At 37.1% G+C, this 15,426-nt stretch overlaps 2 protein-coding genes across 6 annotated transcripts; both read right to left on the bottom strand.

Moving 5' to 3' along the window:
* Positions 1–417: 417 nt before the first annotated feature.
* LOC147534021 (uncharacterized) lies at positions 418–6,800 on the bottom strand. Of its 2 annotated transcripts, none has more exons than XM_086646165.1 (4): positions 6,718–6,800; positions 5,752–5,807; positions 4,515–4,562; positions 418–4,333 (listed from the first exon to the last, which is right to left on the bottom strand). In XM_086646165.1, exon 4 carries the CDS (start codon positions 4,117–4,119, stop codon positions 958–960), a length of 3,162 nt encoding a protein of 1,053 aa, XP_086502291.1. In that variant the 5' UTR covers positions 4,120–4,333; positions 4,515–4,562; positions 5,752–5,807; positions 6,718–6,800; the 3' UTR covers positions 418–957. The 2 variants fall into 2 exon arrangements, with proteins under 2 accessions (XP_086502291.1, XP_086502292.1); XM_086646166.1 differs by having other exon boundaries at positions 4,515–5,405; positions 5,598–5,807.
* Positions 6,801–10,076: 3,276 nt separating this feature from the next.
* On the bottom strand, positions 10,077–14,533 carry LOC147534022 (bifunctional 3-dehydroquinate dehydratase/shikimate dehydrogenase, chloroplastic-like). 4 transcript variants are annotated; one of them, XM_086648707.1, is made up of 11 exons: positions 14,123–14,533; positions 13,787–14,028; positions 13,344–13,449; positions 12,987–13,205; positions 12,478–12,824; positions 12,258–12,321; positions 11,977–12,085; positions 11,742–11,885; positions 10,690–10,838; positions 10,384–10,546; positions 10,077–10,298 (listed from the first exon to the last, which is right to left on the bottom strand). In XM_086648707.1, the coding sequence occupies exons 1-11, from the start codon at positions 14,138–14,140 to the stop codon at positions 10,258–10,260; spliced, it is 1,602 nt and encodes a 533-aa protein (XP_086504833.1). In that variant the 5' UTR covers positions 14,141–14,533; the 3' UTR covers positions 10,077–10,257. The 4 variants fall into 4 exon arrangements, with proteins under 4 accessions (XP_086504833.1, XP_086504834.1, XP_086504832.1 ...); XM_086648708.1 differs by having other exon boundaries at positions 11,742–11,879; positions 14,123–14,333; XM_086648706.1 differs by having other exon boundaries at positions 11,742–11,879; positions 12,978–13,205; positions 14,123–14,333.
* Positions 14,534–15,426: the final 893 nt, after the last annotated feature.

Raw genomic sequence — 15,426 nt, forward strand, 5'->3', positions numbered from 1 at the left:
CATCACATTTTGATTTATGAGAAATTCAAACAATTATATAAACATTTGCCTTATTTATAGATAGCTATCTAATGTTTTATAAATCTCCAGACACATATTACAAAATCATGGTGCCTCAGCCCGCTGGAGTCCGCGAAAATTGCATCGAGCAGGTTAGAGCTCTAGGCATTAGAAAGTAATCAAAAAAATAATATCATAAGATCACAGATCATACATGAATATTTCATAAATAAGACTACATAAAAACAAACCTCATTCCATACATTTCGCACGAAACACTTTCATTTCTGCATGCCAAACATGGCCCAGAGTACCATTACTTTTTTTTTTGTGGCATTTTGTGAACTGATTTAAAACATTGAGATCCAACAATAAAAAAAATGAAATGAACTGATTTAAAACATTGAGATCCAACAATAAAAAAAATGAATGTTGATATGTAGTATAGAAGAGCCGACTCGCCATTATGTCATTTACATATCAGCGAAAAAAACTGATGTTCCTCTTGACAACATGAAATGAGATGATTACTGAGATTCTATTAAATCACTTGTACAGTCAGACTAGTCATGAAAATAGAACCGAAAACTACAAGCTAAAGAGGCGTAAGAAGTTGAAAGAACTTCAAGGTGAGAGCCTAACACCAATCTACGACAGGGATGAAGGGCAAGATGTCACCGTGCCTTTGTTAAACAACGCCACTGCAACTCATCAATTAGAAATACCGAACAGAGCAGATCAGAATCAACAGGCGTAAATTCTCATGGATTGGTATTTAGAAATGAACCCACACACCAAACACGTCTTTTAGTCTATTATCAGGCCTAGGCAGAACAGAATATCTTTCGTTGAAGCGAGGATCCATTCAGCTAACTGAGCAAAAGCTCAGTATTTTGTTCATATCCAGAAAGAACAGGAGTAACTTCACTCATGTCACAGATATTAGGCACAGATTCTTCAATTAGATTTAGATGAAAGGAAATAAAGTGGTAATGCTTTAGGATCTAGCTCGAAACATCCTCGCAGTTTACCATTGATCTCCCCTGTCAGCCTGAAAGCCGGAATTTGATGAGAGAACTTGAGCAATTCAACCCTTGGTATTTCCATGGTAAAATTCTTTCCACCATTACTTTCACCCTTGAAGATAGTCTCATAAGTAGCAACCTTTTGCAACACCATAACTTTTATGGTCTGAACTTTCTCTTCAAGGACTTCAACAACCTCGTACTCACATTTATGCAGGGAAGAACATGACAATTTGGGATCGAAGTTTTTGTATAAAGCCCATACCTCCCCTTTCCTCGGATAGATGTCAAACTTGTTTTTCCTTGTAATACTTACTCCTCTTAATTGATGAGAAAAAGCAGCAGTGTGATTGAAGTCGCAGCTATCACCAATTGTAAACGTCCCAGAGCATATAGGCATTTCCTTGTCATGCCACTGAATCACATTCTGTGGTAAAGCATTCGATTCAAGCCACGTAGTTCTCAACTTGAAACTTGGAGAAAATTCAACACTTCTTATATGAGCATAAAACTTGGGCAGAGCATCCAAATCACAGTATAAAGCCCATATTTGACCAGGTAGGAACTTATCTCGAGACTTGTCATTATCAAAGTTGTAAAATATACTCTCTAGAAGTTCAGAAGGATCCAGATTGGAAGTTGAAGGGGAACTTTGATGTGCACCGTTGCCCTTAACTTTAGAGCCATCACGATTTTTCACATCATCTGAACCACTGGATATATTCTCTACAAAATGACCAACATTTTCTTCCCCTTGCTTCCTATTCCGACCATTTGATAACATAGGAGACCCTTTTATACTTTTTGAATCTCCCCCGTTCAAGGTGTTCCTCGCCTCGGGGTGGTTTTTTCTCTTCTTCGGTGAATAGTTCATCTCTGCCGTAAGTTTGGAAGAGACATTAGTTTTATAGATACTTTCTACAACCACCTCCAAATCAACGGTATCTGGAATCTCTTCTATTTTACCAGGCAGGGAAGCAGGGTCAAGTTCAAAATACCCTTTCGGGACGCCTTCTCGTTCTGTACCACTCGTTACAAATGAAGGAACCCTGTGACCAAATCTGAATATTTCGTTTGGTGGTATCTGAAAGAAACGCATTCCATTGTTTGTGGTCGGCTTGAAGAGGCTAACAAACCCTTTGATCTTAATCAAATATGCAACTCTAATGCCCGATTCCTTGCTATAATCTGACAATACTTCTACAAATTCATACTCGTAATTTCTATGATTATCTGGATCTAAGCTCCATTTTATATCCCAATTTTTAAACAGAGCCCATATTTCACCTTTTCTGGGATATATGGAAAAAGAACCTCTAGTGGCGCCTTTTTCCCAGTCAACCTTATGGGAGAACATACCAATATCTTCAACGTCGTCAGTTTGCTCATGTTTAAATTTACCACATGCAACAGGCAAGCCTTTATTTATCCAATTAATCTCATCTTGGTCATCAGAAAAAGGATCTAACCAAGTGATCTGTATACTGAAACCAGGCGACCGCACTTTCCTGATCCGAGCATAGAATCTAGGCATGCCATCTAAATCGTCATAAATCGCCCAGATCTGATCTGCTGCAAAGTGTTCCTCTTTCTTAACCCTGTCAAAGTCAAAGAAATCTGGATCAGGAACTTCGAGAACTCTGGGCTTAGACGTAATAGCATCTTCAGCTACTTCCTTGTGGGGAGGCACTACAGCTGCTTGTTTTCCATTATTCTTGCACACGTCGGCTTCTTTATTTCCATTTGGTAAACTATCTTGAGGAGTTGTACTATTTTTCTCATTCTTCACCATATCTTCCTTGAAATAAGAAGCAAAAACAAATTTCTCATCAGTTCTACCACCATCGCCTTTCATAGATGCTGCACTCCATTCTTTTGTGTCATTAGATGCGCTCAGTTTTCTCTTTGAGGAGCCCACAATGTCTTCATCGTCACTTAAGCCTTCTTTATATTGAACCTGCTGCTTTTGCCGAGATGATCTTCGACGATTATCTCCATAAGAGAATCTTGTAACATGATCACCACCTTCGATATCAGTGCTACTTTCAGTGTCACAACTCTCACTAGCCTCCTCCTCAGACTTCCTCCTCCGTTTCCTATTCGTAGAAGGCTTATGCTCCCTGGGGATCTCTTTTCCTACCGTTCCACCTCCATTGCGCACATTGACATCTTGTTTCACTGTGGCTGTCGCATTCTCACCACCAAAAGAAGTCCTTCCAGTCATTGTGAACGATTGTGATACTTTTTCCGTACTCCCATTATTTTGCTGTTGCGCTGTAGTAGATGAAAAGTTCCACATGGTACTTTGTGAGCCAATCTTTTGACCATCTTTACTTGATGCCTGTTTCTTTTGCGGAAACGACTGATTGTTAGGTCCTGCTGGTATACCTTGAGCAGCCAAATCATAAGCAATAAAGGGTTTTGTGCAACTTTGACAGCGTAGAGCTCTATTCACAATATCTCTGTAATATTGGTACCTTATACTACAAAAAGGGCACGCAGTCCAGAATGTCTGTTTTTCATTAGACAACCCTGGTTGGGGCTGCTGTTGCTGCTTCTTCTGGTGAGGATTCATAGTTGTGAACTGTGCTGGACCAGTGTTCGCATGATTAACATGTACTCCGTGTTGTTTAGGGGTATAATGGCTTCTACTCGTCTGTGGCTGAGACGGCTTTTGCGAAGTTGGCTTTTGGGCGGCAGTACGTTTCAAATTATACATATTCCGCCTTGCTGGGTCAGAAAGCACCCGTTGTGCCTCCCCAATCATTTTGAAGGCAGCTTCTGCGCCAGGAAAATTGTTTTTGTCCGGATGAAGAAGGAGAGCAAGTTTTCTATATTGTTTCTTAATTGATGCCTCATCTGAAGTTGGCTCAACCTGAAGGATACCATACCAGTCCTTATCAGACCCCAAAACCTTTAGCTCTGCAGCACAGTGTACGTCACATACTGCTTGCATCTGAGAGATGTTCTCTAGATCTGGAAAAAGACGTTGAGCCTTGAGGACAATTCGTCGAGCAACAGTGAAATCTTTGATTTCCATCTTCTTCTCGGCTATTTCCTTGGCTCTAACTGCCTCTTCTTTGTTGCAATCCATTATTGAATCTATAACTGAAGAACACCGACACTTATTCCCTCATGTGAATCCTGTCAGCTAATGCAACTTTTGTCCTTCATCTTTGGTCAAATAAAAATAGTTGAATTAATAAAAACGATGCCCTTGCAAAATCTTTGTGATGTAACAAAATGGAGTCCAACTGCATTCCCACTAGAAGCATGTGAATACGTACGGATTACTTTCCAACAAAATCCTATTTATGGACCAAAAAGATAAAATATTAACACAATAGTGATCAAATTAGGAAGCAGGAGCATACAAGAAAGAGTACGGCTTAAAAACCGAGGCACACTTGTAATGATTAGAAGCTACTTATATAAGTAAACAGAATCTACTTGAAATTTTTCTACAGCCATAACGCAAATGAGGCTTACCTTATTACCCTTCCGAATAGCTTTTTTGACGTAGATATATGACCGAAACTGCAATTAAATGCCATGTAAGACAGTAATTAGCTAAGTGCCAAACTTCATTTAATCAGAGATCTATTTGATATCAATACAAAAATATATGTTTATTACAGATTTCTCAAAGAAAAGTTATGAAGAATCGTGATCACTCATGCATGCAGAATAAAATGAAGGCACCCCTAGAATAATATATACTTATAAGTGACTTGACTTGAAGAAATTACCAGTCCAAACTGGATATCAAAGTAGCCCACCTTTCCAAATTGTAGACACCCAAAAGCCTAGATTTCAAATCCTAAGACTTCAAGGACTTTTTTCTCAAAAGATTTGAATTAATATTAAAAGGATATATCTACAAAGAATTTGTGTCCGTGAGCGTAGGAAGTACATTCTACTTACTGCCACCTCCCAGTTGAACACAAAGTCGAAAAAAAAAGCCTGGATTTTTTTTCTTTGTATTCTGCTCCAACCGTAGAGCAGTCTTTCGAGTGAGACGATTATATCTTCTACAAACTAACACTTATAGGACTCCTAAGTCCTAACAACTAACAAACCCTAATAATCTGCAATCGAAACGAAGCAACCAAAAAGACAGATATGAAACTAAAAATTTGGTTATCTTATTCCGCTACTCAAACTAAAAAGGAAGGAAACCATATTAAAGTAGTTGATGAGAGAGGTTATTCTGGCTGCTGAACATGTGGAATAATAGTTTCAAGAGACAAATCAGTTCCCTGAAGCGTTTATGTTAGTTAATTTACATGCGCCATGACATCCTCATCATGCAAATAAAGATCACCCTCATGTTCATCAATGCGTGTTGGATATAAGACTCAATCTATTCATATGGGAAACCTGGAGGCTATTAAGCTTTAAAACACAGCTTCTGTGTATATATAGAAATTAAATTAAGATAACAGATAAAGCCTACGAACATGCAGTTTTGAGATAATTTCATTTCCACCAGTGTTTTGTTGTTAGTATTCTTTTTATTCTTACACCTTCTTGACTATATGCCATAGAATACAGTGTATGAATTAAAATAACCATGAAAAGAAAAGCTTATTACAAGTATATCATTAGTTAATGGGATAAAGGAAACAGAGAATCAAGATCCACAAAGCAACCCAAATAAATGGCACCCACGAAAAAGGAACGAACAAATACTTTTGAAGCCCTAGTGGAAGTAATTGAAATTTACCTGATAAATAATAGCAGCTTTAAACTCAAGGGTTAGAGTATCCAAGATTCCAAAATCTGCACAACAAAGTCCTAGAGTTATCTTAGAAGTACATGAAATACCACGTGATATAGGAATGCATGCAACATACATAAATGGAAAATGAAATATCCGAACTTCAACAGTAACTTGGATTTAGACTTCGAAGTAGAGAAGAAAATAAAAGGCCAAGTACCCTATTAATTTTGTTAATATCCAACTCGGAAAAAATAGCTATGAGCGGAAACATCTTAAACATAATTAACTTGGTGAAGAAACTTCCCCTTCAGCCATATAGAATTATTCTCGCCAAATCTCACACAGAACTAAATCTGAACCGAACCTCTAACTCAATCACCCTCAATTCAACAAAAAATATATCTCCTAGATTTATCATACCCAAGAAAACAGTAACCTAATTTTACCTAATTAGTTCAAAACTAACTTAATTCTGTAAGAAAACCCCAAAATCGATGTAATCAAATAAAATCGAACACCAGCACTAAAATCAATCAGAAACTAAGAAATCCTCCACGCAAACAAACCATAAAACGAGAGCAAATGGAAAAAGTATAAGAGGGAAAACGGGAATTTCAATCACAGTAGCTGAGCTCTTAAGAAATCTAAAAAAAAAATACGAAATCCTAGAAAGAGATTATATGGAAATCATAATTCGAACACCAGCACTACAATTTAAAAACAGATACTAAGAAATCGTGCATCAATTAAACCCTAAAACATTGAGTAAGCGAGAAAGACAAGCGGGAATATAGAATTTTATAGATAGACTGACTAGCTCTAATGAATTATACACAAAACCCTAGAAAGAGATTATATGGAAATCATAATTTCCAGAACAAAAAAAGTTGTAATTGAGATACTATTAGTAATAAGGATTGAAAAAACGAAATGAAGAAAAGTAACAGAGAGAGAGAGAGAATCACTTACTAGTTTACGCCAAGAAGAGAGAGAAACAGAAATTGAAACTGCTCTCTCTCTCTCTCTTAAGACTCAAATGACGACCAAGGGACGAAGAGAGAGAAGACCAGCGCAGCGGGAACAAAAGAGGGTTTGTTTTACAGTGCAACTATATGACAATATGTTTTTACTCTGTTACACAGAGTCACCAAAAAGGAATTGCAAATCTAAGAATATTGAATTTGGGTAGATATAGAATAATATCTTTAGGATTTAGGTCATTAATTTCGCCGGGATTTAGATCATTAATTTCGCCGGGATTAAATTTTAGACCAGTAGTAATTCAACAGTTATCGTGTTTATCATATCCTACCGATGTATCAATGTCTTTCTAATGACCATACTTTTTTAGAAATCGACTATGATCTACGTTAGTCGTTACAAGGCATTGATACATCATGAAGATGTGATGAGCACGATAACCGTCTTATTTAAACCATAATGAAAGAGGTCTAAACCCCGACGATATGAAAGAGGCCTAAAGTCCGACAAATTTATTACCATATTTACTTTATATATTGCTTAAATTAGATGAGATAAATCTTGATGGCAAATGCTTCCACCGGGACTCAATCACTAAATCTCACGACCTCATAGACTTAAGAGGGGTGTCCAACAGTTACACCAAAGGGTGGTGGACTTTCTAATGACCGTTGTAGTCAACATTCAAAAGAAAGAAGAACGAAAATATGTGGATGTATGGTCCAAATTTAGTAATAAAAAAAATATGTAATAAGCCTGTTTTCTTGAATATCCGATTTTTTTCGTATTATGCAAATACAAAATGGTTGACCAATATGTTTATTCTTCGGTGGAGGTGTAGATATGTGTAGGAAGGAGTTTAATTTTTACGCAATATAAACTAAGTTGTGTGAAAATATATCTACATCTCCACTAGAAAATAAACACATCGCTAGGAAATAGTTCTTAAAATTTTGCATTTCTAAAAGAGGTATGTTCAGTCCACCACCCTTTGGGATACGGTTGAACACCCTTCTTAAGTCTATGAGGTCGTGGGATCGAGTCTCGGTAGAAGCAGTTGCCATCAAGATTTATCCTATGTAATTTAAGTTATAAATAGTAATTTTTGGGTTCTTAGTCCAAAAATCTACACCCAAACAAACATTTAGTCTACCCTAATATTAATATAGGATTTTAAGCCAAATCATAATTATAATGGATATTTAGTCTGGAATCTCTAGATGTCAAAGTTACAGTGTTTTTCTGTTTATTGATTCTTGTTTTGTTTCATAAATAACGTGTTATTTATTGTTAAAGTTTCATACTTTATTTCATTTTTTTATATGTGTCATACATAACACATTATGTATCAACAATGTTTCAAAAAGAGAAAATGATTAAAATCCTATTTTCTTGGAAGATTGGACTTTAATCTCTTTTTGAATTTTAATTTGGGCCTAAAATCCGTGGACCCTATAAATAATGTAATAATTTGTCAGGCTTTAGGCCTCTTTGTTGTCGGGCATTAAGCCTCTTTCATTCTTGGTTTAATTAGGCGGTTATCGTGTTTATCACATCTTCATGATGCATCAATGCCTTGTAACCATTAACGTAGATCGTAGTCGAATTCTTATAAAAAAAACGGTATGTTCATTGTTTCTACTCAAACTAGTGAGTCGAGCCAATTTGGTTATAAAATGTTTTCAAAGGGTTCAAGTAATTTTCATTGTTTACAACTTAAAAGTCGGCGGACTGAAACCAAATCTTTTTAGGGAGATTTTAAAAGGCCTCCCCGTTTTTGTTAAAAGGCCTCCCCATGGTTTCGTTGACTTAGTAAAAAACCTTTGACTTAGCTTGGTTAAAGGGCCCCCTCTTTGAATGGGTGAAAAAAACCCCCTTAAAAGGTGTATTTCACCCACATCATTTGACCACGCCACATCATCATCTTCTCCGGCAGGGTCGCCGGCCGGCCAAACTTCCGGCCGGCGACCTTCAAATTTTTTTTTTTTTTTATTCTCTCTCTCTCTCTAAAAACAAATTTTTTTTTTTTCTAGATCTGGTTCATATGAACCAGATCTAGAGAGAGAAATTTTTTATTTTTTTTATTTTTTAGAGAGAGAGGATAAAAAATTTTGAAGGTCGCCGGCCGGCGACCCTGCCGGAGAAGATGATGATGTGGCGTGGTCAACATCACCGGTCTTGGGTTAACGCCGTTGGGTCAAATATTGATGAAGGAGGTGATCTTTTGTAGAGGGGGCCCTATAACCAAATGGGTTATAATGAAAGGCGCTTTTAGCGGGGAGGCCTTTTAAAATTTCCCTTCTTTTTATTCCATACGAATCCACTTGCCGCTCTAAACATAAACACTCAAACCAAATATACCAAGTCTAATGGAGGGTAGGGCACTTTTAACATGAATGCGTGGCACCTTTAACAAAAACGGGAGGTATCTCTAAAACTTCTCATTAAAAATAGTTTAGTGGCACAGACCTTTAGAGTTTAATCACTCTAATTTTGAGGCTATTTAAGATCGAGTTCTCTATTTTAGTTAGGTTTAATAGTTGAATAGTTTTTCCACTCTACCCTATTCAAAGAGAAAGAAGAATTTAGCTTCTTTTGAACTCACTAAATATAAATTTGTTATGAAATAATATAAATTTGTTATGAAAAAATTGTAGTGTGGCTCCACTGATGATCATATTGTTATCTACTTCTAGTGAGGTTACCAAGGGTTTGATCTTTATAAAACGAACACGGAACAGGTTAAAGGACAACATGGCAATCGCTTTTGGTCAAGCAACAATGTGGAGTTCGTTACTAACGATATGAAACTTAACAGAATCAGAGTCTAAGTAGTTGGGCTGGAAACTCGGACCAAAGTCGACAGAGCCTTATTCTTGAGCCGACATGCTTTTGGTCAAGCAACAATATGTAGTTCGTTAATAACGGTATGAAACTTAACAGAATCAGAGTTTAAGTGGTTCGGCTGGCAACTCAACCAAGTCAACCGAGCCCTAGTCTTGAGCCAGCCAAGTCACTGGGTGAAAACTCACCTCAGTGACATATACACGTAAATATAACATATCTTACATGGAACGAGATAGAAATAGAGGGAAAGGGCTGGCTCCAGCTGAGTTACCCGAACTCGTCTAGGCTACCTCAAAGCCTTGAGCCGATTACGAGCCCAACTGCCCTGTACTTGTATCCTTGGGGTAGCTATGTGAAGATCATTTTATGGTGTTGGTTAATTGTGAAACTCTTGGTATATCAGAAGCTGCAGTTTTTTCTGGTTTCTTTATTTGCATAATTCATTTCATGGATTGAATGCTCAAAATAGTTTCAGTTACAGACTCCCTAATTGGGTAATCTACCCAAAATGTAATTACTAATAAATAATTGGTAAAAATACACATGTTTGTTATATATAATAGATCACATAATACAACAGAAGATATCAATCTAGTTCTTGATTGAAAAACTCGAATCAATCAATATAAATCCGAAAGATTGAGTCGGCCGTGAGGATGCATAACGAGCAAATCAAACTCCTTAGTAGTAAGACATGATTTCCCTAAAAAGTTCATTTGGTGCTGCAGAAAGACAGTTAAACATAAGGGTGGATTGAACAGTAAGAAAGGGCAAAAGACAAAAAAGATTTTGTAGTTTTAAACTTACGTGGTGTGTCGGTGAACTTTTCGTACTGAGCTAATGCCTGCCTAATGAACATCTCCATCCCAGAAACAACAGTGGCTCCAGACTCTTCTGCTTCACGCAAGAGTCTTGTCACCTTTGGAGTGTAAACGGCGTCAAAAACCAACGCGTAAGCACTTAATGCATGCTGCACAAAGACAAGCACTCTGGATAATCATTCAAAATCAAATTGGAAAGCCCTAAAACCCTGAACCCTAATCCTTGAATCCTGAACTCCCACATCTTTTTATATGAATGATATTTTTAATGGTATGGGTGTAAGAGTGAAACCTTAGGTATGGGTGTCTCGTCAATCTTGGGTTGCATTCCGATAGACGTTGTATTTGCAAGAATCATTCCGTTCTCCGGGCAGAAGCCTTCTAATTCAGATAGGGTAACTGCTTCTCCTCCAACCAAGTTTGCAAGTTCCCTAGCACGATCTTAAAGATAAAAGAACACGAAGAATTATCATTCAACTAGCACTAGCACAAGAAAGCAAGTTGACCAATTGATGACTTTTTGTCTCTTAATAGCCTCATTTCTAAAAAATTTCCAACTTTAACATAGAAATCTGAGACACATACAAGCAACTAAGCAAGGCAATAATTTAGCTTTGTCGATTTGGTCAGGTTCGAAAAACAAGGTCACTTCACTTTGTGGAAAGATATTGGTTAGTACCGAAGTGATTTAAAGTTCATGAGAAATGATGGAAATTTTGTGCAAATTGTGGAGATATTAACAAAATTGGTGGAATGCTAGCAAATGCTAGTAAGCATCTTACCAATTTTAAACTGTTAGTAGGGTGGGTAGAAATGAAGATGGGTGCGAGTTTTATAAGAGGCTTGTTTAAGAACGAGTGCGATTGGTAGTCAACGGCTCAATATAGCTCAATCTAGTGGAACAATCAAACACTTAAAACTAAGCATAAGCTGGTCAGATAACACGTTGGACGATTATGACAACATTAATCTCCAATATAGACTCACGACCAAAATTGTCTGCCACAAATTTCCCCTTTTTCTCGTCTTGTAGATTACTCCCACAAAAAATCGAAGTAATGTTTTTCAACAGTTCTAGTTATAAAAGAACGCATATTTTCAATTTTCTGCCAAAAGTTTCTCTTACTTCAGACAAACTAAGCAATCCAGTAAAATAATGAATGTCCCGATCCACATAAGATAAAATGGTAACTCAACGTTAAGTTTCCTGTCTTTTTCGTAGGAAACTCGAAATGTTATGACTTTCAGGAAAAATATTTCGAAATTTAATAACATGCATCCAAACCAATATATTGAAAACTCAATAAAAGAGTGATACGACGAAAAATCAATCTGGACTCTTACCATATGTTCGGTTCGCTATAACAACTCTCGCACCCTTTTCTTTTGCGCCATAAGCAAGTGCCTTACCAGCGCCACCTGCTCCAATGACTACAAATAATTTACCATCTAATGGTGAACCAGTTGCTTGGTGGACGTCATCTGAAGCTGAAAAGAAACACATATGTTACAAAAAAACAAACTTTAAGCAACAAAATCTAACCGAAGTTCCATTGAACTTGTAGAAAGTGTGAAATACCTCTTAATCCATCCTCGATGGCAGAAATAGCACCAATATAGTCAGTATTGTAACCAATTAACTTCCCATCACTTGGTCTCCTGATAATGGTATTAACAGCTCCTATAGACTGCAATGATTTGATTAAGGGAATGATCGGATCAGAAACGACAACTAATAATGTTAAGAACAAATCCTCTGCAAGATTGAATAAGTCAGGAATTTTACGAGCTAAAACATTGACTTAGTACTCAAAATGGAGATATGACAAGTGAAACTTACAAGATGAAGGCACGAATTACCTTGGCAATCGGATCAACTTCATCACAACACTTGAGTGCGTCCTCCTTGTGAGGAATCGTACAACTACATTTCAAAGAATTACGTTAATCTACTATTAGAAAAAGAACCTCCTATTTATTTGGACTAGGAAAAAGCTATTCAGTTTGCAACTAGTAATCGTCAATTATAGGATGAAAATGCAAATTATTTTTTGTGTACGTTCTCAGAAAAATTACCGACCTGAATCCTGCAAAATCAGCAGAAGCATAAGTAGTCAAGAATTTTGCAACATCATCCACCAAGAAAGGCACGTAAACTCCATTGAAACCAACTGACTTAAATGCTCTATTGAACAATAAAGGTCCTTTACTGTGGCCAACTGGTTTCCCTATAAGTCCAAATACTTTTGTATCAGGCCCAATGTTTCTGATATTGTATTTATCGAACAGATCTTTCAATGTTGGTTGCCCAGGAGCTGATACTATTCCCTCTTCAAGCGTACCAAAAGTGAGATATCCGCCAAATTTTGGGCAGAGTACTCGTGAGATCAAACCTCTCTCTGTCATGACTAATCCTATTATTGGAACCTGAAATTTAGATATATAACGCGAGCCCCAGATGTGTGAGATATTGAAGGAGATAGATACAATAATGACAGAATAATATTTGAAGCTTTTCATCACAAGTTAAAAACAAGAATCTTGAGAAAATTCCATTCTCATAGAGGAAACGGGATGTACATGGCTTACTTGGGAATGCACAATTATTTGAAACATACGTGCAACATCTGTGACGTCCAAAGCAGTTGTCGCAATCTTTACTATGTCAGCACCCGTAGCTTGTATTCTTACGACTAGATTGCCTATTTCCTCAACAGAAGGAGTAAATTGATAGTTGTGCGAGGAGACAATTATTTTGCAGTTTTCAGGCTTTTTTCCATCAATAGAATTAATAAATTCTTGGGCAACCTTCACACAATAACAAGGAAAACGTCTCAAAAACTTACTTGAATATTCTTATTGCAAATTTAGCATGAGACTAATTCATCAAAGAAATCAATATCAATGACGAAATGGGATTCTATATTGATTAAGAGTAAAACCAACCTTAAGCTCAATATCAATATAATCAGCTCCTAATTCCATTGCCAATCGGAGTGCATCAAACCGAACATTTTCATCACCTTCATACTCCCCACCTTCCCATTTTGGCCTTCAAACAATATACAAAATAAAGTTTTGGAAACATTATTCTGAAGACAATGCTCTCAATTCGACAAAGTTATAGACAAGTAAGAGATGATTCTTGAAAAATGTGACAGAATGAACAATTCAGGTGGAAGGATAAACAAAAAGGAGCTAACTTTACTAAGTGAGTAACGAATTTAGAGTTAGGAACTCACTAACTTCTCACAATCCTAGGGTACGTGCACCTGGGGTCTATCTATCTATCTAACCTTCTGATAAACACAACTACTATATTAACACATCTAAACTTCATCAGTAATCAAATTGAAAAAAACCCAAATTTCTTGATAGTTGTATAATACCTGTAAGTAATCAAATTGAGCAAACTACAGTTTTGAATGAGAGTTTGGAGATCTTGGTGGGGGTTGAAGTTTGATAGATAATCTAATCTGATCTCAACAATATCTGCTCCAGTTTGTTTTGCCTTACCCATTTCGATTAACATATCATCGACGGTTTTGCCCATCAATGGAGCACAAATTAGAGTCGAATTTCTACCCATTCCTTCTTTACTGTTTATTTGAACAAAATCCGAAGATGCCAACTGAAATAAAATTGAACAATCAGAAGAAATGTGAAAGGGTTTTTGTTCAAATAGAAAGAGAAAATTAAGAATAGAGAAAGAGAGAGATCTATACCGAAAAAATTGAGTCCATTGGAGTAGAAAGAGAGAGAGAGAGAGAGAGTTTGAAGAGTGTTTGGTTTTAATTAGTATTTGCTAGGAGTGGAGTGGGGTTGGTGGGATGATTAACAAATCGTCAACTGGAAAGTGAAAATCGGCGATCGCTCAAGTTCCTCCGTTACCAATCCAATTTACCTGTCTGTTTTGGGCCTCCATAGCATAGGCGCTGAAATTTCTTATGCCCGCCCATATATGAGATGACTAAATTGAAGGACTTAAAATTAAATAAACTTTTTCTTCGTCACTACTCCACTGGCCACCATCGCCTTCATCAACTTTTTATTCTCCTTCTCCAGAACTACATCGCCAATGAGTAACACGTCGGAAATATATGAAGGTAGATTCAATATTTGTTGAGTTTGGTTATACTTCCATTTGAAAATATTTCTTGTTTGGAGAAAAGAAGTTTTAAGTGTGATCAATTTTTAGCAGTGTGTATGCATTTCAGAAAGTCCAAACTGAAATTATCCGATACTCGACTGACTTGATGTAATTGTCAGGTGCGGACAAATTATGACGTGAAAATCCTTGAACCTAACTGTCTGAGACCACCCGAGACCGTCAGACTAACCTAAAAATCATCTATCTAAGGTCTAAGGTGCCCAAGTTAGTTTGCCCAATGAAGTTAAGGTCCGATGCCGCCTGTCATGGACCAATTTCAACCCCACAGTACTCCTCCGTTTTGGGATTCTTTATTGAGGAAGAAAGAAATGGGCACGAGATTGTAGATACATTTTTTGTTCACTATGTCGAGTTTCGTGTCACCTAGTGTTCTAAACGGAATCTCAGACGTCTAATACTAGCTACCAGGATCACATGTTAGAACTAAAGATGAACTAGAGCAGATAGAGATTATACATGAATCGCTTTTCTTCGAATTACATACGATGCCTTTATCCCGAAGATCAGGACTCTGAATTGTAGCTCCTCCACTTGTGACACCCGAGCAAACGACTTGATCTCCCGCTTTTAGAGTCAGTTAGGACCTTATTCGGAGATTGAGATGAAGAACCCCTTCTTTGACTAGATAGGATGGGAGTTTTTTCTCTAAAACTCTTTCCACTAGACAAAGATAGATTTTCGAATTCCATTCGAAATAGGATTCGATAATAGACACATAAAGATAAGACTCAGAAATCCTAGATGGGAGTATTGTCCCATATGGGTCTCCTCTGTGTGTGCAGACTCTTTAGTGAGTTGGGCATGACCGCCCCATAACTAAGACCGACCATAACATGGTTTACCCCTCTCTTGATCCGG

This window comes from Eschscholzia californica, unplaced genomic scaffold (genome assembly GCF_041429995.1).
Source record: "Eschscholzia californica isolate CP2 unplaced genomic scaffold, dmEscCali1.0.p SCAF_6, whole genome shotgun sequence".
In the NCBI taxonomy this organism is placed as follows: domain Eukaryota; kingdom Viridiplantae; phylum Streptophyta; class Magnoliopsida; order Ranunculales; family Papaveraceae; genus Eschscholzia; species Eschscholzia californica.

Bases quoted from the DNA above. Each gene is read 5' to 3' on its own strand.
- LOC147534021 (XM_086646165.1), bottom strand. From the start codon at position 4,119: ATGGATTGCAACAAAGAAGAGGCAGTTAGAGCCAAGGAAATAGCCGAG.
- LOC147534022 (XM_086648705.1), bottom strand. The intron at 10,839-11,741 runs GTAAGAGTCCAG...TTTATCTTTAAG, and splicing joins TATAGCGAACCGAACATATG to ATCGTGCTAGGGAACTTGCA. The intron at 10,547-10,689 runs GTTTCACTCTTA...GTCTTTGTGCAG, and splicing joins ACGAGACACCCATACCTAAG to CATGCATTAAGTGCTTACGC.